At 45.2% G+C, this 27,374-nt stretch overlaps 1 protein-coding gene across 3 annotated transcripts in view; it reads right to left on the bottom strand.

Annotated features, from left to right (window-relative positions):
* Positions 1–26,399, bottom strand: part of ndrg4 (NDRG family member 4) — a gene marked incomplete at both ends in the record, with an annotated part of 93,708 nt that extends 67,309 nt beyond the window's left edge. For all 3 annotated transcript variants that reach the window (XM_083654412.1, XM_083654414.1, XM_083654413.1), the window contains one exon: positions 26,326–26,399. In XM_083654412.1, the coding sequence (XP_083510538.1) occupies positions 26,326–26,399 (74 nt within the window). The remainder of the gene's footprint in view (positions 1–26,325) is intronic.
* Positions 26,400–27,374: the final 975 nt, after the last annotated feature.

Genomic DNA, 27,374 nt, shown 5'->3' with positions numbered 1-27,374 from the left:
GTTTTTTTTTTTGCAGAGCATTCGAGTCGCAGGCAGCAGCTGATTGAGATGATGCAAGAGCACCTAAGGTTGCTGTCATTTCATCATGCAGAAGATACCTTCTGACTCCATGCACCTTGTGTGTGTCTGACCCTAGGGAAGAAAAATGCTCTCATCCCACATCCCCATTTGCATTGTACATGATGGTGACGGTGATGGCACTTCAGCTTCAGCTCAGGGGGATGGAGTCAAACAGTGAAGTTCTTCATGGAGGAATTTCACAGATCCACATGGTGAAATGATGGGAGGAGTCAGCTCATTGATTGTGGGAGGAGTCAGCTCATTGATTGGGTGTTTGTCACACTGACTTGGAGTCTGGGCGAGGGTTCAAGTGGAGATGAAGGAAATGGAATCTGCAAAATGGGGCTTGCACGGTTGCAATGGTAATATTCGTGCATTCCTTTATAACTGGGAACTGGTAATCTTACGGTTCAAAGGTCATGAGCTGGGACGGTGACGTCACCAGAGCTGGTATTTCCCATTCCAAACTCGTAGGAGCCTCAGCAGCCCCGACCTCAAAAATCCAAGATGGCTGCTCCGCGCAACAACAGTAGTTCTAATCGTAGTAAATGCTGTTTATTAGCACTTCTGTCTTGTTTGTGTATCATTAAATCAGCTGTACACACAGCACTGCCTAACATCTATCTGTGTGGACATGTTGCTGCAGTGGTTGTATGCGCAAAATGCCATTGTTATCAACTGTTATTGCTAACGATGGCTAGCGACTGGATCTGACCAAGAGCTGACTCGCAACAGTGAACTTCCCAGCTCCAGTTTTCTGCAAATGGAACGCTAACAAAACGGGTGTGACGTCATTTAGCCTCCACATCCCAGCTATTTTGCGATAAAGGAACGCACCATATATGTATTTATACCAGGTCTGGGTGAATACTCGTTTCTGATTGGCCAGCAGATGTCCATTAAAACCGTATAATGCACACGTAGTCCGGCTCAAGTCTAATCACATGTAAATTCATCCACTCCCCCAACCTGCACAGGTGTTTAATCAAACAGCACTAACGTTATATGCAACGCATAGCTTCTATGAGCTGAGTGGACTAGCTTCCCTGAACACAAACACACACCTTCACACAGTTAGCAGTTAGCCCTGGGTTTTGGGTTATATGACACAAAGTGTCATATTAGGCGCGTGGGAGCTTTCACAGTGCCATCAACACATCTTTATCTCTTCCCCCTCATTATATACTGTATACATGTACACCTGACCTAGTGACCTGACTCCACCCGTCTCTCTCCCAGTCTGTCCTTCCTCTCCTCTCCCCTCCCAGTCTGTCTCTCCTCTCCTCTCCCCTCCCCGTCTCTCTCCCAGTCTGTCTCTCCTCTCCTCTCCCCTCCCAGTCTGTCTCTCCTCTCCTCTCCCCTCCCCGTCTCTCTCCTCTCCACCCGTCTCTCTGCCAGTCTGTATCTCCTCTCCTCTCCCCTCCCAGTTTGTCTCTCCTCTCCTCTCCCCTCCCAGTCTGTCTCTCCTCTCCTCTCCCCGTCTCTCTCCCAGTCTGTCTCTCCTCTCCACCCGTCTCTCTCCCAGTCTGTCTCTCCTCTCCACCCATCTCTCTCCCCCAGTCTGTCTCTCCTCTCCACCCGTCTCTCTCCCGGTCTGTCTCTCCTCTCTCCTCCCCCTCTGGCAGTTGTTCAACATAAACTGTGTGTTTATCTCTAACACCCGTAGAGACAAAGCCCAGATGCCACAGTCATTCACAGCAGCTGCTGACGTGACTGTGTGTGTGTGTGTGCATGCGTGTGTGTGTGTGTGTGTGTGTGTGTGTGTGTGTGTGTGTCTGACCCTAAAGTGTGTGAGCTATAATAACTAGCTACTTAAAAGAGGAACTCCACCCTAAAGGCAAATGTCTTATGGTTACTGCAGTGTGTCCAGTGTTCACAGCAAGACCGCTCTCTCTGCAGAGCCACACACACACACACACACACAGTAAATGCAGCATTTGCAGACAGTACAGGATCAGTTTGCAGCAGTACACCGCAATAACCACCAATTTGCCTTAAGACAAAACGTATTATATTTGTGACAATGAATCTACACTTTTCAAAACTAATCCGTGACTATGTTGCCACACTGGTATAAACATCACCCAGTGGCCAGACTGTGTATCTTGTTCATACATCCAAGTCTTAAATGTCCCGAGAGATCACGAACAACTCTGGTGAATGTTGTTTTTAGGGTGGATTTTTGACTGAACTAACTGTACCAGCGCAATCTCCATCTAACCCCGGCTTAAAATAAACCACCGTTTACAGTACACTAATACCACCGCAAATCACATCATATTTCAAATTCATGATAACATCTCTGTTATAACAAACTGGATTTATTGACTTTGCCTTTTAAGATGGGTCTTGTACACACACACACACACACACACACACACACACACACACACACACACCACACACACACACACCTGGTACACACACACACACACACACACACACACACACACACACACACACACACACACACACACACACACACACAGTACAAGTTGCCTCCAGCAAAGTACATCATGTGTAAGAAGGTATTTGTGGTACTATACACAGTTGCTTCTCTGCATGAAGGAGATTCAGTCGTTGATTGTCGCTTTAGCTCAAAATAATCTGCAGATATTCTGCCTAGCAACAGAACAACTGTCAAATTGTTGATTTGTCAGAAGAAATGGGATAAGGGCAGAGAACAGGTGAGGAAGGGTTTTTTAAGCTCACTTACTGTTGTTGTTGCTTTTTGGGGTTTGACTCCACAAATTGTATTTGGCCTCCAGGTTTGAACCACTGAATGGATTCCTTTGTTTTCACATGAAGTCATTCACAGACTCACCACAGCAAACTAGTGCGATCAGAAAGAGGCTGTGCTTATTGGTTAGAGCATATTTACCAAAACTGCACTTTTTTTATTTGATGTGGTCCAGTCAGGCTGCTCCATCTGATATGATGCTGTTTGATTGATCATCTATTCATTGTAGGGATTGATCAATCAGGAAGCCATTAACCTGAACTGATTCTAATGAGACTTTTTTTAACCTTTATTTATCCAGGGTCTTCTCTCTCTGTCTCTGGGGACAGTGTGCTCCTTGCCTGGGGCTGCCTGCTCTCTCTCTCTCCCGCCCGGTCGCTCTGCAGTAAGTGGTGAGCGGTGGCAACACGATGCACCATGAGCCTGGACAGGATCTGTGCTAGTTTTTTTTTATTGGTTATCAATAGCTTGAATCCAGAAAATATCTGTATCAGCTTTAGACAAACCTGTATCAGTCAAACCCTAGAATAGGCCTCCACCAAACTATTTCTCCCCGTCTGTGTTTCTCACCACTCCTCTCTCCGCCCCCTCCCTGGCTCTCCGCCCGATCCCTCCCTGGCTCGTTCCCTCCCTGGCTCTCTCTCCGCCCCCTCCCTCCCTGGCTCGCTCTCCGCCCCCTCCCTGGCTCTCCGCCCCCTCCCTCCCTGGCTCGCTCTCCGCCCCCTCCCTCCCTGGCTCGCTCTCCGCCCCCTCACTGGCTCTCCGCCCCCTCCCTGGCTCTCTCTCCGCCCCCTCCCTCCCTGGCTCGCTCTCCGCCCCCTCCCTGGCTCTCTCTCCGCCCCCTCCCTCCCTGGCTCGCTCTTCGCCCCCTCCCTGGCTCTCCGCCCCCTCCCTGGCTCTCCGCCCCCTCCCTGGCTCTCTCTCCGCCCCCTCCCTGGCTCTCTGCCCCCTCCCTCCCTGGCTCTCTCTCCGTTGATTCACTGGGTGACCTTTCTGTGGACGGTGGAATGAGGCCATGAAACGTATTCATGAGGGCACAGAGACCAAACAACAGCACTCCTCCACCTCCTCCCTGCTTCACCCTCACTTTACATCTGGCTCTCTCTCCTCCACCTCCTCCCTGCTTCACCCTCACTTTACATCTGTCTCTCTCTCCTCCACCTCCTCCCTGCTTCACCCTCACTTTACATCTGTCTCTCTCTCCTCCACCTCCTCCCTGCTTCACCCTCACTTTACATCTGGCTCTCTCTCCTCCACCTCCTCCCTGCTTCACCCTCACTTTAGATCTGTCTCTCTCTCCTCCACCTCCTCCCTGCTTCACCCTCACTTTACATCTGTCTCTCTCTCCTCCACCTCCTCCCTGCTTCACCCTCACTTTACATCTGTCTCTCTCTCCTCCACCTCCTCCCTGCTTCACCCTCACTTTACATCTGTCTCTCTCTCCTCCACCTCCTCCTCCCTGCTTCACCCTCACTTTACATCTGTCTCTCTCTCCTCCACCTCCTCCCTGCTTCACCCTCACTTTACATCTGGCTCTCTCTCCTCCACCTCCTCCCTGCTTCACCCTCACTTTACATCTGTCTCTCTCTCCTCCACCTCCTCCCTGCTTCACCCTCACTTTAGATCTGTCTCTCTCTCCTCCACCTCCTCCTCCCTGCTTCACCCTCACTTTAGATCTGGCTCTCTCTCCTCCACCTCCTCCCTGCTTCACCCTCACTTTAGATCTGGCTCTCTCTCCTCCACCTCCTCCCTGCTTCACCCTCACTTTAGATCTGTCTCTCTCTCCTCCACCTCCTCCTCCCTGCTTCACCCTCACTTTAGATCTGTCTCTCTCTCCTCCACCTCCTCCCTGCTTCACCCTCACTTTAGATCTGTCTCTCTCTCCTCCACCTCCTCCTCCCTGCTTCACCCTCACTTTAGATCTGTCTCTCTCCTCCACCTCCTCCCTGCTTCACCCTCACTTTACATCTGTCTCTCTCTCCTCCACCTCCTCCCTGCTTCACCCTCACTTTAGATCTGGCTCTCTCTCCTCCACCTCCTCCTCCCTGCTTCACCCTCACTTTAGATCTGTCTCTCTCTCCTCCACCTCCTCCCTGCTTCACCCTCACTTTAGATCTGTCTCTCTCTCCTCCACCTCCTCCTCCCTGCTTCACCCTCACTTTAGATCTGTCTCTCTCCTCCACCTCCTCCCTGCTTCACCCTCACTTTACATCTGTCTCTCTCTCCTCCACCTCCTCCCTGCTTCACCCTCACTTTAGATCTGGCTCTCTCTCCTCCACCTCCTCCTCCCTGCTTCACCCTCACTTTACATCTGTCTCTCTCTCCTCCACCTCCTCCTCCCTGCTTCACCCTCACTTTACATCTGTCTCTCTCTCCTCCACCTCCTCCCTGCTTCACCCTCACTTTACATCTGTCTCTCTCTCCTCCACCTCCTCCCTGCTTCACCCTCACTTTAGATCTGGCTCTCTCTCCTCCACCTCCTCCCTGCTTCACCCTCACTTTACATCTGTCTCTCTCTCCTCCACCTCCTCCCTGCTTCACCCTCACTTTAGATCTGGCTCTCTCTCCTCCACCTCCTCCCTGCTTCACCCTCACTTTACATCTGTCTCTCTCTCTCCTCCACCTCCTCCCTGCTTCACCCTCACTTTACATCTGGCTCTCTCTCCTCCACCTCCTCCCTGCTTCACCCTCACTTTACATCTGTCTCTCTCTCCTCCACCTCCTCCCTGCTTCACCCTCACTTTACATCTGGCTCTCTCTCCCCTGTTTTTCTCAAGCCCCAAACCTTCGCTTCTGAAAAATGAAGCCAACGTGGAAGTACCAAAAACTGCAGCTCCTCCAAAGGCCACTTGAGGCTGGCTCCAAAAGTGAGTAAATCCCCATAGCCCCATGTTAAAATGCCCAACTTTATAGCAGTGAGAAACTGACTATAATGAAGACGTGGTGTTCAGTATTTTAAGAAGACAGGTTTTTTTTCATTTCCTGAAAAGTTGCGATCTTGGAGATACGAGGTTTCCGCCCGACAGCGACGATTTGTTACTTCCACCCTTCTGCAATCTGCCTCATCCTCTTCCCTAGGCTTGTCTTTGTCTCTGTCCTTCAGCCTCATCCTCTTCCCTAGGCTTGTCTTTGTCTCTGTCCTTTAGCCTCATCCTCTTCCCTAGGCTTGTCTTTGTCTCTGTCCTTTAGCCTCATCCTCTTCCCTAGGCTTGTCTTTGTCTCTGTCCTTCAGCCTCATCCTCTTCCCTAGGTTTGTCTTTGTCTGTCTGTCCTTCAGCCATCCTCTCTCCTGTCTGTCTTTCACCACTCGCCCTCCTCTCCCCTCTTCCACCATAGCGCCTCGTCTCATCCCCTTCACCCTCTCCTCCTTTTGACATCTTCCCTCTCTCTCTCTCTCTCTCTCTCCTTGTTTCACCCCATCTCATCCCTCTCTTTCTCATGTCTCTATTCACTCTGACGGGCTTATGTAAGGCAGCTGGTCATGCAATCAATTACCATCACATTACACCGGCTATATTTGGCCTGGTGACGCCACGCCACCACCTGCTGGTGGAAAGATACTGGTGCCATCCTCCTCTGATTTTAATGCTTTCTGATGTGCGTTGCTTTGTCAAAGTTCTACCGGTATGTGAGTTCACATGAGTGTGTGTGTTCCCAGTGTGTGTGTGTGGCGTGTGAGTACACGTATCACGTGTGTAGGCATTGGGCGTAATTGATGGTAGGCTTGACGGTCATTGATGAGCTCTCATTGGTTAGTGTAACTGTCCGTCTTAAGGTCAGATAGAGTTGAGTGGGGCACTGTAGTGCAGAGCATGCCTTGGCAGACCACACGCAAACATTTTCAATTTCAATAGCATAGACGTTTTTCACCAGCTGCAACCCCACAGCACTTCCTTTTTCTCAGCTTCTTCCTTGGTGTTTTATGGCGGTTGGCATCCTTAAATGTTGCATTACCGCCACCTACTGAATTGTATCATCTTCACAGTGCTAACTATTTACAGTGTCCACTTTCTCAGCTGTTCAGGGGGAAACACTGACATACTTCTATTTATATTTTTTATTTTTGCTATGTAAACATTTAAATGTAAAGATAGGCCTATGCGTAATTAATGTACTGATAGTCAGCTCAGCTTACTCTGTAACGTGTAGCTTTTATTAGCCTCTCAGGCTAGCTCCGGACCAGACAACAACGCTTCCTACTACCCAGTTTGTGCACGTCTTTCCGACAGGGGTGGTTGTTATGGCAACTATCAACAACAACAACTACTAACTACAAGACATAAAGACCGAAATAGGTTACGTTGTTACTGTGTCTGTCGGAGACACAGCCGAACGTTAACATTTAATATGTAAGGGATAATGTATTGTGAGCCGGTGATTACTGGCGAAATAATGACCGACAGGTGAATGATTGAGCCCGACGCGCAGCGGAGGGCTTAATCATTCACCTGAAGGTCATTATTTCCAGTAATCACCGGCTCACTATACATTATCCCGCTTAGAACACGGCCTACAACTAAATTATTTCAGTAATCTGACAAAAATAATTATTCAAATAGATTTTTTAATAGCGTTTTCAACGACAAAGCGGTTTCATTCGTAATTGGCACACAAGACACCACAGCTGCAACTGGTTGGCCTAATTAGTAGTGTCTGCAGACAAAATGCTCTTATCAACTGATTAATCCAGGTGTGGCAGAGCAGCGGTCGGTTGTCGAGAAATAATGACCGGTGAATCTTGTTGATTGACCAATCAGAATCGAGTATTCAAGAGAGCCGTGTTCTAAGTAAGGGATAATGTATATTGAGGCGGTGATTACGGGGGAAATAATGACCGACAGGTGATATTGAGCCCGACGCGCCAGCGGAGGGCTTAATCATTCACCTGAAGGTCATTATTTCCCAGTAATCACCGCCTCAATATACATTATCCCGCTTAGAACACGGCCTACAACTAAATCATTCAATAATCTGACAAAAATAATTATTCAAATAGATTTTTTAATAGCGTTTTCAACAAAGCGGTTTCATTCGTAATTGGCACACAAGACACCACAGCTGCAACTGGTTGGCCTAATTAGTAGTGTCTTGCTGACAAAAAGCTCTTATCAACTGATTAATCCAGGTGTGGCAGAGCAGCGGTCGGTTGTCGAGAAATAATGACCGGTGAATATTGTTGATTGACCAATCAGAATCGAGTATTCAAGAGAGCCGTGTTCTAAGAACCGAATATCCGCCTGTGCTCAGCTATGTATACAGGAAGTAAACTGGATATTCAGGTGGGTTATGACGGTTGTTATTGTTGTCAAGTTAAAACTGTCTATACATGAGAGTGGTTTAGTTGTGAATGAGAGGTTTTCAGTAAAGTGCGTGAGTACGTTAAATGAGAGGATTTCACATTAAATGTACATGAGTGGTCACGGTTATGTGCAAGCCAAATGTACGGCACCTCATAGAAATGATTGTATTAAGGTGTGTTCACACCGAGATATTTATTTTTCGCTCTGTCGCTTGATTCAACCCTTTGGAATCGCTCTGTTGCTCTGTTTAAATCGCTCATCAACAGGCACAGGAATTGACGGACATGTGGGGGCTGTAACGTTACGCAATGTCATGATATTTGTCCACTACGAGCCACCGTCATTGTTTACAAGCTAAAGCCTATCAGCGTGCTCCTAACGCGAGCTCCATACCGGTAGTACAGACTTCACTTCATGTCAGCTGTCAGCCTGTCAATGCGGTTTGTTGCCACACAATAAACCAGCGGTTTGTTCCAAGCCAGTGTGATCCTTGACTCGCTCTCACACGGCAGCCAATCAGCGTTGAGCGGCGAGCGACTGATGCCAGCGTATTTTCGCTCGAGTTGGGATATTTCATCTCGGGCGACGAGCGAATTTTCTCCCTATCGCTCTGTCTCTGTCGCTCGGACGCCCAGCGATTTTTCTCCCAGGCGAATATACGCTCAATCGCTCGTTTGCATTGACTTTGTATGTAAACTCAATGCCAGCGAAAAACTTTAATAGGTCAGTGTGAACGCACCTTTAGTAGGATGTACACTAGGATGTATAAATTGACACTTGCTTTTTCATATCCTCCTATCCTTGTAAATGTATTTTTCACTTATATTGTGGTATATTATTTAGACGACTATTCTCTTTTTGCATGCTGTATCACTGATGTTCTCATTTTGCCGACGCCATCACTGTCTGTGATAAACAACAGCGATGCTGCCAGTAATGAAGTGAATGGTGAAGGAGGCATGCGGTCATCACAGGCCAGTCTCCACAGCAGAGCACTGTGTATATCTTGATGCCTGCTGCAGCACACTGCGCTCACAGTCACACAGCCAAAGTGTCAGTGTGGTGACCAGTTATTTACCAGCCTCACTCTCTCTCTCTCTCTACTCCCCCCCCCATCTCCCCCCTTTCACACAGGAACAATGCCAGAAAAGGTGGTGGTGGGGGGGAGGTGGAGGTTTTTGCTTTCAGAGAAAAATACTGCTTTCTTTCTACGTCGGGGCAGAAAACAGTCTGCTTTTACAGCAGTTTGTTGAATGAGGAGAATAAATTGAACCTCCTTCACTTTTTTCCCTTTCCTTTGAGTTCTGCCCAGACAGGGTTGCCATGACGACGGACCGGGCTCTCGGTCCCATCGGGTCTGGCTCACTGCTCTGCTGTGTTTTGACATCAGAGGCTGCTGCTGCACATATTATGTATTTTCCCCTCCTCTCACGAGTGCATCTCGTCAAATTACACATTACGCTCTCTCTTGATTTCCTTGTACGTCTCCTTCAACTTTTGATTTCACAAAGGCTCTTGTACCAAATGTGCATCAGACCGGCTGGAATGATGTTGTCGCCTATGAAAAAAATCCCTTTTATTAAAGACCCCCCCAAAGTCTTTTGATCAGACACAAATGATTATTCACTAGGGGTGTCACGATACACTCGGTTCACGATACGATACACGATATTGGGTTCACGATAATGATACATTTTAACAATATTTTTTTGCGATCGATCTGTAAGTTGAGGGGGCATCCTCCACGCTAATTTGAGTAATTTCACCATTTTCATCCTCCGTGTCTGTAACGTAAAAGCAATGAAAAGGAGCCTGCAATCAGATGCAGATCAGTGCCACCATGTTCAGCTTCTTTTTCTCACGATATGAGATTTCATCTCAACGATACATATTGTCATGTTTTGATATCGCGATATATCGTGGGAAAATATATTGTGACATCTCCCTATTATTCACAGTACAGTATTTTAGGGCTGGGCGATAAATCAATAGCAATATATAGCGCGATAGACTTATTAATTCATCAATACAAAAAAAAAAGTTCAATACATTGATACAGTATGTCCCTTGATAATGGAGCATGTTACGAGTGACACTCAAACAGCCAAATCTTAAAGTTCCCCACTGAGCATATTTATTACACAGCTGCAACACTCAATTTGTGCGTTTTTAATTGTTGTGTTAACATTAAAATTACCGCGGCCTAGTTCCTTACAATGACCAAACAGGTTAAAAAAAAGTTGTCAGAGTTTATTTAACAATGCCAGACTGTTATGTGATATATATGTCATGTATTTTACTACTACTTTTATGTGTTGTTATGCGTATTTTAAACCCTGGCTCCAAACCAAATTTACCACAATAAAGTTGAAGTCGTCTTAAATCAGTGCAAATCTATGTGATAAGTCACATTTAATCGACTGTACCATTTTACGGTTCAATTCCAAAGTTCAAATTGTTTTCTGAAAGCTGTCAACATTTGTTGGTTATCTTTAAAATGGACCATCAAAACAAACAACTAATACTAATACTGTACAATAATAATATTATAATATTAACTAATACTGTATATAAGTTAATAACCTTTCCACATTTCACCCCTACGGCATCTTGTTTTCTCCTTGTTGGCTTGATCTATTTCAGTAGGTGAGCTCAGATTCTTTTTTTCTGCTTAATGTGACTTGATTTCGTATATGATTAGGTATTAGAATTGTTCTATCGGGTCTGTTCTGTTCTGATACATGTATGTGTGAAAATGTCATTCTATGCATACGTGTACTGAACCACATCGTATGATTAGTGTGATCACATGACACTATTGGCCTTCCTTCACTGGCTTCCTGTCTGCTTCAGGATTGATTTTAAGATCTTGTTGATTAAAGTTTTAAATGGGCTATCTCACTGATCCATTGCATCATACTCCAGCTAGAAGAGCACTGAGGGAGACTAACCAGATGCTCTTGGATGTTCCGAGATCTAGGCACAAAAACAGAGGCGACCGAGCCTCCGTGGTGGCGTGGCTCCCCTCCCAATCTTTGGGACAGCTAACCTGTTCATACTGTAAGAACTGCACAGACGCTTTGCATTTTAAGTTGCTGCTGAAGACTCATCGCTTCTTTCTACTTTTTACAGTTCCCATCCAATTCACAACATGTGCATATCATAGCAGACTGGAGTATAGAGACACTGCATGAAATAGGCCACGCCCATCACGGGGGAAAGGCTCCGTTCATTTCCACACACCAGCGTCATTTTCCTTGAATTAAACATAGCTAAAAGCTGTTGTGTGGTGGGGCTGCACAGACAACAAATGTAAAAAATCGCCAGTTAAAGTTTTTTGTACTCCTGAGCAAAACAAGGAAGCCATTGAGAATTGGCGAGAAGAAAAATGTGGATCTAGCTGTCAAGGAAGTAAGTTGGAGTGTTCATCTTGCGTATATATGATCTTTTTGTGCAACACGTAACCATGCACGTGACATAGGAGAACGCCAGGATTGGAGGGGGGGTTTCTGTTTTCCCCCGTCTTGGGCGTGGCTTCTGAATGATGACGCGTTATGCAGCGTCTCTATTGGCCTTGGTGGTTTTCTTTATTATTGCCATTTGTTACTACCTCTTATATCTATGTATGATCATCTGTAACCTGTTCAGCACTTGGTCAATGGTGTTGCCATATAAATAAACATTGACTTGACTTGATAACTACGTTCATGTTTCGTGCTATTTTGTGGCTGACGGACAGATGGAGAGGCTCAGACTGAGCCAATCACAGTGAAGCGGGTTGAGGGGATACGGGGATACGAGGCTCACAGAGGCTTCCTGTCAGACAGGAAATCAATCGCACAGTCATGTGGAGGGGAAACATCTGATCTAATGTATGATTGCACCGGTCAATGGCTGGAAACTGGGGCAGCAGAGGGGGAGAGAGAGAGAGAGAGAGAGAGAGAGAGAATGAGAGAGAGAGGGAGAGAGAGAGGGAGAGAGAGAGAGAGAGGGGGAGAGAGGGAGAGAATGAGAGAGAGAGGGAGAGAGAGAGGGAGAGAGAGAGAGAGAGGGAGGCAGCGGGGAAGAGAGATGAAGTAGCTAACGAGGACAGACAAGGCTATGAGAGGAAACTCTCAGGGAGAAAGAGGGCACAAGAGTCAAGTCAAATTAAGTCAAGTTTAGTTAGCTCTAATTCACAGGTAGCTCTCAACGGGCTTCACAGAAAATAGTCTAGCTAGATCTAACTAAACACAATCAACAAACAGAAACTGAACAACTTACCTAAAACAACAAGTATAGCAGGAGAGGGAGAAGAAAGAAAGACCATAGAGAAGAGCAGATTTTAGCAAGGCAAACAATCTAACTACTCACCCCCTACTCAGCTACCTACTAGCCTAACCTACTCTACCTACCTACCGGCAGCTCTCAGCCTTGACCCTAACAACTTGCAACACAACAATGCAACAACCAAAATATGTTTTAAAAAAAGGCTGAAAGGGTAGCAGCACATCTCAGTTTTCAAAGTCAAGGAGGACAAAATACTCACATTTCACTTGATTTATTGGCTCACATCACGAAAAACAAAATGCTTACGCGCTTCGGCAAAAAAGCCTTCTTCAGGACGCCAATTTGAGAAGCACTGATCTAGCTCATCTCCAGCCTAGCCTAACCTAACTTACCAGCATCCCTCAGCCTCGACCCTGACTACTGAAGGCTGAGAGAGAAAACATTATTGTCTGAGTGGTTTTTCGCCCAGTGTAGAAAACAACAACAGCAGAACACAGACACACCCTGATAGAAGCTGTGGAGGAGACTATTTCTTCTGATTTCTACAAAAAAACACACTCCATCAATGATTGTGAAACTTGGGGGGGGGGGGTGTGCTGAGGCTCCATCACTGCCTTCGATCGAGCTCTGCGACGCGACAAGGTTATTGATTCCGCTCGAACGTATCAAATAGACAGACGGGCCAGGCAAACGTCAAGGAGATCTGTTTTGATAGCTGCCCTCTGAAGGATGTGGACCTTCTGTTTTGATAGCTGCTCTCTGAAGGATGCTCTGTTGATAGCTGCCCTCAATTCTACAATGAGTATTATTGTAAATAAATAGCAATTAATTCATTTAAATGTATGTTACATGTCCTTGTTTGTTGCAGCTTGTACAGTATGCATACCTTTTTTCTGTGCGAGTACATTGAGAGCAACATAAACCGGAGTCAAACTCCTTTTACAGTATGTTGACGTACTTGGCCAATAAAGCTCATTCTGAATATTATGTAATCAATCAAACTGCACCATATCCATCATATGAGAGGTGGACCGCACTGACTAATAGACCAGAACTGATTTATAAATCCCATTAGAAGCAAACAAGATTATAGTTTATTCCCCCCCCCCCCCCTCCTCTATCTGACATCTACTTTCCTCCCTGTGTGTTGTTGACTCTGTTTACATCTGCTTCAGTTGTTGTTGTTGGTGCTGGTGAGCTATAAGTGGATGTGATTGATGCTCCAGGTAAAGCAGATCGAGGGAGGAGTGGAGAACGTGCACACAGCTTTGTGTCGACTTACTTACATCCTCCTTACATCCTTTGTGCGAACAAAACTAGTGTTAATAATTATACCGCTTAAGTAGCTCAAATCACGGCGTGACTCGGCTCTTCCAGCACATGCAAAATGAAACTTTCAATTATTTATAGCCGCTGAATGTCTGGAGGAGTCTTCTGTTCTGCGGCGGAGAAGCTGCACCCAGAGAGCGCCGGAGATATCAAGGATGAAATATTAAACAGCAGCTATCAGCTCCAGGCTGATACCCTTGGCAGTGTTTTCTCTACTGGAACAACACAGCTTCCTCTGCCACAGTGCTGTCAGATGAAAGGCTCTAAGAAGGAGACAGAGATGTCCATCAAAACTCTGTCTCTACCAGAAGAAAAATCAGCTCCTGAGATGTACGTGGCCTCATTGTGGGAGTTAAAAGCCGATGCTTTTTTAGAATTCAAACAATGGGGGCTTTATTACGTGGCTTTGGTGGATCATCTGGATTTTTGGAAGTCAGTCGTCGTTGCACGAACTGTCCATTCCGATCAAAATAAAGAAAATAGCTATAAAAAGGGGACGGGGGGGCAGAGAGTATCATACTGTAGCATCACGCAGAGGGAAGCACACACACACACACTCACTGTCACACTCTATTCTGGTTGCAGGGCTCAGTTCTGGGATCAGAGGCGGGTCGGGGTGTGACAGGGCAGCAGAACGGTCCTGGCTACGTGCTGAGAGCCGTGACCCAGCTCAAAGACACTTCAGGGTGACTGTCTGATGTCCAGTACAGCCCAGGGCTTTCCAGCTGCTAAAGCAGACATGGCCCAAATACATACAGCCCCAGGGCCAGAACCGCCCCACGGACCATCTCAATCCAGCCCGCAACGTCCTCAAAGGGAAAACTAAATGACCCACACACACACACACACACACACACACACACACACACACACACACACACACACACACACACACACACACACACACACACACACATACAAAACAATAAAAGGCAGCATTATATTAATAAATCTCAAGGCAAATGATTAAAATGAGTCTATACTGCTATTTATCTATTAAATGTTGATAATTGTAAAATAGTCTGCCTTGAGTCCATATTTATAACATAATGCAATGTGTTTCATCAGTGACGTATGCACTATGCAGTGGTGCTGCACATCAGACAACTGACAAGATGTAGGCTGATTCACTCACACACACACACACACACACACACACACGCGCGTTTTTTTCTCTGTCTAGTGTGTTTAATTGTACTGTTATCTGTTAACACGTAATTTCATATTTTCACTCAGTTGTATATCTGTTGACCTTATTAGTTTGTGTTGTTTACAATCAGTGTGTCTAATTGTCTTTTTACCTTATGTTGAGTCTATTTTTCTATTTCTATTGTTTGTATTTTCTATGTCCAGGACCCCAGGAAGATTAGAGGTGCATTCATGTCCTTCTAATCCTTTAATAAAATAAAATAAACACACATACACACACACACACACCCCCACACACACACACACCCACACACACACACTTTATCTCTCACTCACACACACACACACACACACACACACACACACACACACACACACAAAAGAAGTTGTCAGCAAATGTTCCTGCCATTACTCGGGGTAAGCAGAAGGCCAGATGTAATGCCTCTTGCTATTGGATTCCAGACCAATTAAAAAAGCAATATGAAGAAATGAAGTGGGCACTGGCAGAAGCAGCATATTTCACAGAATGAACGCTGTGAAACTATAAGAAAAGGGAAAACAAGAAATTAATTAAATTAATGAAAGACAACTGTTTTTAGTAAAGTGGATAAGATGTAGAACTAATGTAAGAGTGGAGCATTAACAGGGAAACAAACTAAGTGAGATCTCCACTGGAGGCATTTTAGATCCTTACATTGACACGGATACTCTGCTATACGCCCCACAGCAGCCTCATGTACTGGGATGGTGAAGAGCTAGCACTGCCTCTAAGGTCCTTACACACCGGGAGTGTTTTTTCGTGCGATTCATTCGCACGTCAATAACATTTTTGGACCTCTGGCTGAGTCGGGTGTCCATACAGGCATGATTGGCTGTGTCTGCGGGTGGGAAGCCGGATTGAGGGTATGTGTCCTGGTCGCTGCACTCGCGTCTATACTCTGGTCGGTCGGGGCGCCTGTTCGGGGCGGAAGGGAACTGGTGGGAATAGCGTGATCCTCCCATGTGCTACGTACGTCCTGCCGGTGAAGCTTCCCGCTGTCAGGTGAAAAGAAGCGGCTGGCAGTAGGGGTGTCAAAAATAATCGATTATAAGATGCATCGCGATGCGGACGTGCACGATTCTGCATCGATTCACAAATGTCAAAAATCGATTATAAAAAAAAAAAAAATAATAATAATAATCAAATAAAATATAATGGAAGTACATGCAGTTGTTTATTTTAATTATGGATCATAATACAATGCAATTCCAAATGCACTTTTATTTTTAAAAGTAGCCACAAAATAAAGTGAGAAAAAATAAATCATGTATGTATGTATGTATGTATGTATGTATGTATGTATGTATGTATGTATGTATGAAAAAAGTGATGCATCGATTTAAGATGCATCGGGATGCATCAGATGCATCGATAATCGTACTCAAATCGAATCGTAGCCCTCTGAATCGTAATCAAATCGAATCGTGAGGCCAGTGAAGATTCACAGCCCTAGCTAGCAGCCTGTCAGAGGAAGCATGGTGCTAGTCTACGGCTCTCCCCAGATCGGCAGAGGGGGTGGAGCAACGACCGCGGCAGCAGAGGGAAAAACTGGCCAAGTACAATTGGGGAGAAAATAGGGGGGAAATCAGAAAAAAAATATATATATTTCGAGCCTATTATCAGTCAATGCAACCGTGCATACGAACGGCAAAGTTTTGCTGAGCGATATTGCGGCGTTTGTTTTTTCGAACCAACTGTGGTGGTCGTGCTGTATATTGGTGTCACTTTTGGTGTGTAATAATAGCCTTTAGAGTGAGCAGTGTGAAAACTCCAACTAAAGCCCACTCATGCTTGCATACTTATCGACATATCGAGCAGTTAGCCCGGTAGTTAAAAGTATCGAGCAGTTAAAAGTAGCCCGGGGTCAGAGTTCAAAGGGCAATATTGCAGTACAGGAACCACCATGTTCTTCGTGTTGACATAATGTTACTCTCCAGGGTCAAGGCCTTTCTAAATTATGTCTTTAATTTTGTCTTAAGATAAAGTTACATTTCACCTCTGTCCAGCTGCAGCTTCTTTCAGACGTAGTTTCTGAGATCCTTCAAGACTCCAGTCCAGCGTGGATAAAAATTGAGTGAGCTGAGCTCATTAAAATAATATCCCAACTTGGCTTGTTGCTAAAAAGCAAATATAGGACAAAGGCTATTACAGCTGAAACTGATACAGGACGAATCCTCTTACCCGAGTACAAATGTAGAGTGTGGGCCCTGCAGACAAGACGATCCACCACTCGGTGGCGTTTCATTTGCTCACAAATCAGGACTGTGCAACACAGACGTATGTGTATCTGAAAAATGTGGGCTCCATGCTGAAATCCTTTTATGTACAGGCTATCTCATGCCATCTATCTCTCACTGGATATCCCAGTTTAAAAAGAAAGATGCACGCAGTCATCGATCACCAGTGGCCTGCTAGCCAGTGTTAATTACCAGACATCAGCCTGTCATCTGCCAACCCATGCCAAGGACATCAGCCAAAGTCAAAAACCCACTCACACACTAGGCATATTCACTGACACTAGGCATATTCACTGACATTAGGCATATTCACTGACAGTCACACACTAGGCATATTCACTGAGAGTCACTCACTAGGCATATTCACTGACAGTCACACACTAGGCATATTCACTGACAGTCACACACTAGGCATATTCACTGACAGTCACACACTAGGCATATTCACTGACAGTCACACACTAGGCATATTCACAGACAGTCACACACTAGGCATATTCACAGACAGTCACACACTAGGCATATTCACTGACAGTCACACACTAGGCATATTCACTGACACTAGGCATATTCACAGACAGTCACACACTAGGCATATTCACAGACAGTCACACACTAGGCATATTCACTGACAGTCACACACTAGGCATATTCACTGACAGTCACACACTAGGCATATTCACTGACAGTCACACACTAGGCATATTCACTGACAGTCACACACTAGGCATATTCACTGACACTAGGCATATTCACAGACAGTCACACACTAGGCATATTCACTGAGAGTCACTCACTAGGCATATTCACTGACAGTCACACACTAGGCATATTCACTGACAGTCACACACTAGGCATATTCACAGACAGTCACACACTAGGCATATTCACAGACAGTCACACACTAGGCATATTCACTGACAGTCACACACTAGGCATATTCACTGACACTAGGCATATTCACAGACAGTCACACACTAGGCATATTCACAGACAGTCACACACTAGGCATATTCACTGACAGTCACACACTAGGCATATTCACTGACAGTCACACACTAGGCATATTCACTGACAGTCACACACTAGGCATATTCACTGACACGAGGCATATTCACTGACAGTCACACACTAGGCATGTTCACTGACAGTCACACACTAGGCATATTCACTGACACGAGGCATATTCACTGACAGTCACACACTAGGCATATTCACAGACAGTCACACACTAGGCATATTCACAGACAGTCACACACTAGGCATATTCACTGACACTAGGCATATTCACTGACAGTCACACACTAGGCATATTCACTGACACTAGGCATATTCACTGACAGTCACACACTAGGCATATTCACTGACAGTCACACACTAGGCATATTCACTGACACTAGGCATATTCACTGACAGTCACACACTAGGCATGTTCACTGACAGTCACACACTAGGCATATTCACTGACACTAGGCATATTCACTGACAGTCACACACTAGGCATATTCACTGACACTAGGCATATTCACTGACAGTCACACACTAGGCATATTCACTGACACTAGGCATATTCACTGACAGTCACACACTAGGCATATTCACTGAAAGTCACACACTAGGCATATTCACTGACACTAGGCATATTCACTGACACTAGGCATATTCACTGACACTAGGCATATTCACTGACAGTCACACACGATATTAGAAGCCTGCCATGCCTGCTTTTACCTAACTGGCTCAAGCTGAATGGCACAGTTGGATGGTCCGGCGGCTGGGAAAAGGCAAACGAATGCAACCACATGGCCATTCTAGCGGGTGTGTTTCTATGGGCCGACCGCGGTGCCGAGGGCCCGGTGCCAGCAGGGCAGACGGACAGACAGTGTGTGGCGAGCAGCGCTAGATTGAGGGGAGCGTTTTGCCCGACTGCTTCCTGAACCGAGTGGAGAACCAGATGCCCGAGGCGAAGCTCAGTGGGGCGAGCTGAGTGAATGGACGGTTTCCCGAACAAACCACAGTCGACTCTTTGACGATTTGTATCCCGGTTAAACTCGAAAAACAAGCTAGAACTCTAATACTGTGTCTAGTAGGGATGGGTTGATGTATCGAAGGTCAATAATACAGTATATTGCAATATAAAAATGTGACGATCGTGAGACGGAAAAATCAATTGCGATATTAGCTGCATTTTATTCTGCTGTAGTAATCACAAATGAGAAGCTTTGCCATCACAGTTTCACAATCACTCCATCCAAATTATATTATTTGCACTTCGTCATGACATTTTTGTTCATTGTTTTACATTCTAGGAGCCAATGTCATCGCTAGAAAGATATTTGTGTCTGTCTCATTTCACACACACACACACACACACACACACACACACACACACACACACACACACACACACACACACACACACACACACACACACACCATATGAATCTGTCACCCCTGCTGTGCCATCCTCCATTTTAATACATGTCCTCGGAGCAGCTGATCTCATCAGACAGCAGGCACCATCCTCTTCATGAATTAATCCTCTTCTCTCTAACACAGGCCTTTTCAAAGTCTGAGACTGTGGGCCTCCCCAACACAGGCCTTTTCAAAGTCTGAGACTGTGGGCCTCCCCAACACAGGCCTTTTCAAAGTCTGAGACTGTGGGCCTCCCCCCCAGACAAAGCTTGGAAAAAGCTAGCCCGTTCGCTTAATTCCTGGATGCCTATTAGGCCTGCACGATGTGTGATAACATTGTTCAATATAGCGATGACGATACGACTTGCGATAAATAAACAGATATTAAAGTATGCATATTAGCTATACAGTTCCTATGTCTTTCTGCTTTAATAATGCTAACATAGACCCCAAACATAGCCTATGCCCACTGAATAAAGAAATGAAATACACACTGACTCTAGCTAAAACTACACACAGCGTGTTTGGGCTTTGGCAGAGGGGCGGAGCGCACTGTTGCAAGGAAAAGGTGTACGCTGGATTTACAACACAAGACAAAATGATCAGATGCTGAGTGGGAATGCATGACACATGTAAATAAACGTGTTATTTATTGCGTTTCAGGCAGTCTTTGCGATGTGTTTATTGCGCATGTTCATATTGCGATGACGATGAAAATACGATTAATTGTGCAGCCCTAATGCCTATGGGATCATGATTATGTTATTTGATCCCATATAGACACTCAACAATTGAGCCAAGATAGCCTGACATTGCTGTTTGTCACACGTCAGACTAAATACATAAAGTCTGTCTGATGGCATTTATTAATTTCTGACTCTGGGAAGGTGAGAAAAACAGTAAATTTCCCCAAAACTACTGTAGCTCTGAACTACAGTATCTAACCAAATCACATACATGTAGGCTATTCTATGTGATCTCCTTTTGATAACTGAGCCTCCCCTGAAACTGCTTGGATTCCCCCTGGGGAGGCCCTCCTCCCACTTTGAAAACATCTGCTCTCACACATCATGAGACATCCACTCTGACTTTTAACACGTCGCCTGCGATTGACCACAACAAAATGCACTTTTGCATCGGCCAGGCGGACACACCCAACTATCTCGGCCTTCTATCACACGACAAACTCGCTGGAAATGAGCTAGTCTCACATTCACCGGCATTTTATCCAAAAGAAGACTGTTGATGCAAAACGTTACAAGGCAAGTTGTAAGTGTGACCGGACGAATCAAAACACCACAGATTTGATGAAATACTTTCTTATAGCTGCTAAACCGAAGATGACCTCCAGCCTAATTGTGCACAGACTCAAACAGGCCATAACAAAGATGTAAAATATGCATGCATTGATGTGCGGAACATGCAGTTCCATCCAGAGGGACTCAGACAGCCGACGCCCAGGCTGAAAATTCAAAAGCTGATGGGTGACAATAACAATTTAGATAACACACACAGTGAGGGGGGGGGGGAATGTGTGTGTGATGGTTGTGCATGATGCTATGCTCCACAGTGAGGGGGGGGGGATGTGTGTGTGATGGTTGTGCATGATGCTATGCTCCGAGCATCGTTAGGGTGAAAGTCCTCAGTTAACGGCACATGAGAAGTGGAGTTGGCTTAAATTCCTTGGTTTATAGTCAATCTCAAACTTTACGCATTGAGAAATGGAATGATCAGGGAATCTAACTGAATTAGTACATGTTCCTAAAGCACATCTGTGAACTTCCAAGACAGTGTGTCTACTAAGGCAACTTGACTCAGTGTGTTATCTCTCCAAGGCTGATTACCTACTGTCATTCTCAAGTTGTCTGACTACTGTGTGAGACTACTAAAGGACTAGTGTGTGAGACTACTAAAGGACTAGTGTGTGAGACTACTAAAGGACTAGTGTGTGAGACTACTAAAGGACTAGTGTGTGAGACTACTAAAGGACTACTGTGTGAGACTACTAAAGGACTAGTGTGTGAGACTACTAAAGGACTAGTGTGTGAGACTACTAAAGGACTACTGTGTGAGACTACTAAAGGACTACTGTGTGAGACTACTAAAGGACTAGTGTGTGAGACTACTAAAGGACTACTGTGTGAGACTACTAAAGGACTACTGTGTGAGACTACTAAAGGACTAGTGTGTGAGACTACTAAAGGACTAGTGTGTGAGACTACTAAAGGACTACTGTGTGAGACTACTAAAGGACTACTGTGTGAGACTACTAAAGGACTACTGTGTGAGACTACTAAAGGACTACTGTGTGAGACTACTAAAGGACTACTGTGTGAGACTACTAAAGGACTACTGTGTGAGACTACTAAAGGACTACTGTGTGAGACTACTAAAGGACTACTGTGTGAGACTACTAAAGGACTAGTGTGTGAGACTACTAAAGGACTAGTGTGTGAGACTACTAAAGGACTACTGTGTGAGACTACTAAAGGACTACTGTGTGAGACTACTAAAGGACTACTGTGTGAGACTACTAAAGGACTAGTGTGTGAGACTACTAAAGGACAACTGTGTGAGACTACTAAAGGACTAGTGTGTGAGACTACTAAAGGACTACTGTGTGAGACTACTAAAGGACAACTGTGTGAGACTACTAAAGGACTAGTGTGTGAGACTACTAAAGGACTAGTGTGTGAGACTACTAAAGGACTAGTGTGTGAGACTACTAAAGGACTACTGTGTGAGACTACTAAAGGACTAGTGTGTGAGACTACTAAAGGACTACTGTGTGAGACTACTAAAGGACTAGTGTGTGAGACTACTAAAGGACTAGTGTGTGAGACTACTAAAGGACTACTGTGTGAGACTACTAAAGGACTACTGTGTGAGACTACTAAAGGACTACTGTGTGAGACTACTAAAGGACTACTGTGTGAGACTACTAAAGGACTACTGTGTGAGACTACTAAAGGACTACTGTGTGAGACTACTAAAGGACTACTGTGTGAGACTACTAAAGGACTAGTGTGTGAGACTACTAAAGGACTAGTGTGTGAGACTACTAAAGGACAACTGTGTGAGACTACTAAAGGACTAGTGTGTGAGACTACTAAAGGACTACTGTGTGAGACTACTAAAGGACAACTGTGTGAGACTACTAAAGGACTAGTGTGTGAGACTACTAAAGGACAACTGTGTGAGACTACTAAAGGACTAGTGTGTGAGACTACTAAAGGACTACTGTGTGAGACTACTAAAGGACTAGTGTGTGAGACTACTAAAGGACTAGTGTGTGAGACTACTAAAGGACTAGTGTGTGAGACTACTAAAGGACTACTGTGTGAGACTACTAAAGGACTACTGTGTGAGACTACTAAAGGACTACTGTGTGAGACTACTAAAGGACTAGTGTGTGAGACTACTAAAGGACTAGTGTGTGAGACTACTAAAGGACTACTGTGTGAGACTACTAAAGGACTACTGTGTGAGACTACTAAAGGACTACTGTGTGAGACTACTAAAGGACTAGTGTGTGAGACTACTAAAGGACTAGTGTGTGAGACTACTAAAGGACTACTGTGTGAGACTACTAAATGACTACTGTGTGAGACTACTAAAGGACTACTGTGTGAGACTACTAAAGGACTAGTGTGTGAGACTACTAAAGGGCTAGTGTGTGAGACTACTAAAGGACTACTGTGTGAGACTACTAAAGGACTACTGTGTGAGACTACTAAAGGACTACTGTGTGAGACTACTAAAGGACTAGTGTGTGAGACTACTAAAGGACTACTGTGTGAGACTACTAAAGGACAACTGTGTGAGACTACTAAAGGACAACTGTGTGAGACTACTAAAGGACTACTGTGTGAGACTACTAAAGGACTACTGTGTGAGACTACTAAAGGACTACTGTGTGAGACTACTAAAGGACTACTGTGTGAGACTACTAAAGGACTACTGTGTGAGACTACTAAAGGACTAGTGTGTGAGACTACTAAAGGACTAGTGTGTGAGACTACTAAAGGACTAGTGTGTGAGACTACTAAAGGACTACTGTGTGAGACTACTAAAGGACTATTGTGTGAGACTACTAAAGGACTACTGTGTGAGACTACTAAAGGACTACTGTGTGAGACTACTAAAGGACTAGTGTGTGAGACTACTAAAGGACTAGTGTGTGAGACTACTAAAGGACTAGTGTGTGAGACTACTAAAGGACTAGTGTGTGAGACTACTAAAGGACGACTGTGTGAGACTACTAAAGGACTACTGTGTGAGACTACTAAAGGACTACTGTGTGAGACTACTAAAGGACTACTGTGTGAGACTACTAAAGGACTAGTGTGTGAGACTACTAAAGGACTACTGTGTGAGACTACTAAAGGACTACTGTGTGAGACTACTAAAGGACTACTGTGTGCGACTACTAAAGGACTAGTGTATGAGACTACTAAAGGACTAGTGTGTGAGACTACTAAAGGACTACTGTGTGAGACTACTAAAGGACTAGTGTGTGAGACTACTAAAGGACTACTGTGTGAGACTACTAAAGGACTAGTGTGTGAGACTACTAAAGGACTACTGTGTGAGACTACTAAAGGACTACTGTGTGAGACTACTAAAGGACTACTGTGTGAGACTACTAAAGGACTAGTGTGTGAGACTACTAAAGGACTACTGTGTGAGACTACTAAAGGACTAGTGTGTGAGACTACTAAAGGACTACTGTGTGAGACTACTAAAGGACTACTGTGTGAGACTACTAAAGGACTAGTGTGTGAGACTACTAAAGGACTAGTGTGTGAGACTACTAAAGGACTACTGTGTGAGACTACTAAAGGACTACTGTGTGAGACTACTAAAGGACTACTGTGTGAGACTACTAAAGGACTAGTGTGTGAGACTACTAAAGGACTACTGTGTGAGACTACTAAAGGACTACTGTGTGAGACTACTAAAGGACTAGTGTGTGAGACTACTAAAGGACCATTCCAGTGTGATGGGAGATTTTTTGCTCATTTCTTATTTAAATAGTCTGAAGCAAATGCTGCCTAAAGATTACAAGCTGCTCCCAGTCAAGAAGAGGGCGGCAAATTAAAGCCGTAACTGTGTCAAATCTATCTTTACTTTACGTTTCATTTGAAGGACTGCAGCTGGCAGAAGCGTCTTTTGGCTCGACTGGGTTATGATGACTGACAGAAGGCGGGGCCTAACGTAACTGCAGAGAACATCACGCAGAAACCAGACAACTGAACATGTGAACCGCAAACTTCAAATGTTTTTTTTCATGCTGTCTCGTCCTGGCTCTCACAGTGTTCTTGCATTAACATGAAATAACCATCTTAGAGTGAATGGAGCTTTCAAAATGTACACGTTTCTAGCCTGACGTTAGCGTCCTGACGTTAGCGTCCTGACGCTACTTTGCAAATGCATTGCGATGGCCTCTAATTCAGAGTAATGGATTACCTTTACAGACTATGCTGGTTGGAATTGAATGTGAGTGAATGGCAAAACTGATTTAGAAAACCATGACGCATTAACGCTAAATGGATGGAAAACATAATGAATTGATCATCCAATCAGCCTGGATTGGTCCTGCTGGGTGTCTCATTATTTCCCCCTGGCCTATAATATTATGTAGCAATGGTGCATGCAGGCTGGCACTCAGTCTAATGGCCACTATCTGTTGTGCTTTCAAAATGAGTCAGATATCTTTTTTTAATGATGACAGATGGAATACTTGTCCTACAGCTGCTGTTTGTTTTGCATAATCAGACTCAATGTTGGATGTTCATTGATTTGGTTGTTGTTGATGTTTTGTAGCTGGGGGCGGGGGGGGGGGGGGGTAATGTTCCTGCTGCTGCTAAATGAATGCAGGTGAAACACTGGACTGACTGGTTGACAGAATGCAGGTGAAACACTGGACTGACTGGTTGACAGAATGCAGGTGAAACACTGGACTGACTGGTTGACAGAATGCAGGTGAAACACTGGACTGACTGGTTGACAGAATGCAGGTGAAACACTGGACTGACTGGTTGACAGAATGCAGGTGAAACACTGGACTGACTGGTTGACAGAATGCAGGTGAAACACTGGACTGACTGGTTGACAGAATGCAGGTGAAACACTGGACTGACTGGTTGACAGAATGCAGGTGAAACACTGGACTGACTGGTTGACAGCATGCATGTGAAACACTGGACTGACTGGTTGACAGAATGCAGGTGAAACACTGGACTGACTGGTTGACAGAATGCAGGTGAAACACTGGACTGACTGGTTGACAGAATGCAGGTGAAACACTGGACTGACTGGTTGACAGAATGCAGGTGAAACACTGGACTGACTGGTTGACAGAATGCAGGTGAAACACTGGACTGACTGGTTGACAGAATGCAGGTGAAACACTGGACTGACTGGTTGACAGAATGCAGGTGAAACACTGGACTGACTGGTTGACAGAATGCAGGTGAAACACTGGACTGACTGGTTGACAGAATGCAGGTGAAACACTGGACTGACTGGTTGACAGAATGCAGGTGAAACACTGGACTGACTGGTTGACAGAATGCAGGTGAAACACTGGACTGACTGGTTGACAGAATGCAGGTGAAACACTGGACTGACTGGTTGACAGAATGCAGGTGAAACACTGGACTGACTGGTTGACAGAATGGAGAGATGGACAGGTGATGCCAGATAAACAGGTTGCATAAAGGAGACCTATAGCAGCACGGTGTGGTAAAGGGCAGTTGCAGGTAGGTGCACGTTCCTACGTACATGGTCTGCAGGAGGCTCTGTGGAACCGTGCAGCCAGCCTTGGCAGGGAAGTTCCAAAACAATCCAGGCCCCATCTGGCAGCAAAATACAAAAAAAAAAAAAATACAAGAGACAAGATCTACTGGACTGCTGGTTGGTGCATTGCAGGTGCAAAGGCAAGTCATATACTGTACGCTTCACAGAATGATAAGAGGAGAGAGTCCATGCACTAAACTACACACAGCAGGCACTTCATCAGGAGCCGGGAGAGAGACATTCATAGGATCCTGTGGAAATGGCGATAAGAGGATGAGGGGGAGAAAATGGGAAGGTTAACGATGAATGAAACACAAAGGAGAGCCGGCCAAAATCACATCTCACTCCTCCTTTGGAGCTGTGACATCCATTGATGGATGGAGAAGAGAGGTAGCCTCGCCAGCCCTATGTCAGTGGCTTTGCTCAAAGGGGCACTTGTGAGCTAGGAGGGCTTTCATCCACTTCTACTGGCAACCAATAGGAATCGCAACAACATCAACAAAGTCTCTGGCTCGTCCTACTGTGGCCTGCAAATGAGGAAAAATACTAAAGGGATATTTTCCACAATAAAGAGACGTAAGCTATAGCTAATCAGAACAGAGATCCAACAGAAACGTGCAGTGAAGAGGTAATAACACCGCTTTGTGATTCGCATTTTTGGCTTATAAGAATGAGGCTTCATGGCCTCGGTAGCTGAATTGTGTTGTGACACCATCCTCCATCACTGAGCAGCTGAAAACGCCAGTAGATACAGTAGGTAGGTGGTGGTGCTGGTGGGTGTCTTGAAACAGGTTGCTCCAAAACAGAGTATGGACAAGAAAGCGAGTCCTGAAAGGCAGAAATGTCAACAGCACCTTGGTGAAGTACGGTCATCACTAGGGGTGGGAATCACCAGATGCCCACGATACGATACTAAAACGATACTTGAGTCACGATAGGATAGTATTGCGATATGCTAGTATTGCGATATATTGAATATTGCGATATTTCGATATTTATTGTCTAACTCCTTTTCCTACCTTTTCCTTGACCTC

This window comes from Poromitra crassiceps (genome assembly GCF_964638095.1).
Source record: "Poromitra crassiceps genome assembly, chromosome: 18".
In the NCBI taxonomy this organism is placed as follows: domain Eukaryota; kingdom Metazoa; phylum Chordata; class Actinopteri; order Beryciformes; family Melamphaidae; genus Poromitra; species Poromitra crassiceps.
Note: the sequence above shows the minus strand (reverse complement) of the source record. Positions and strands in the feature narration are given on the sequence as shown.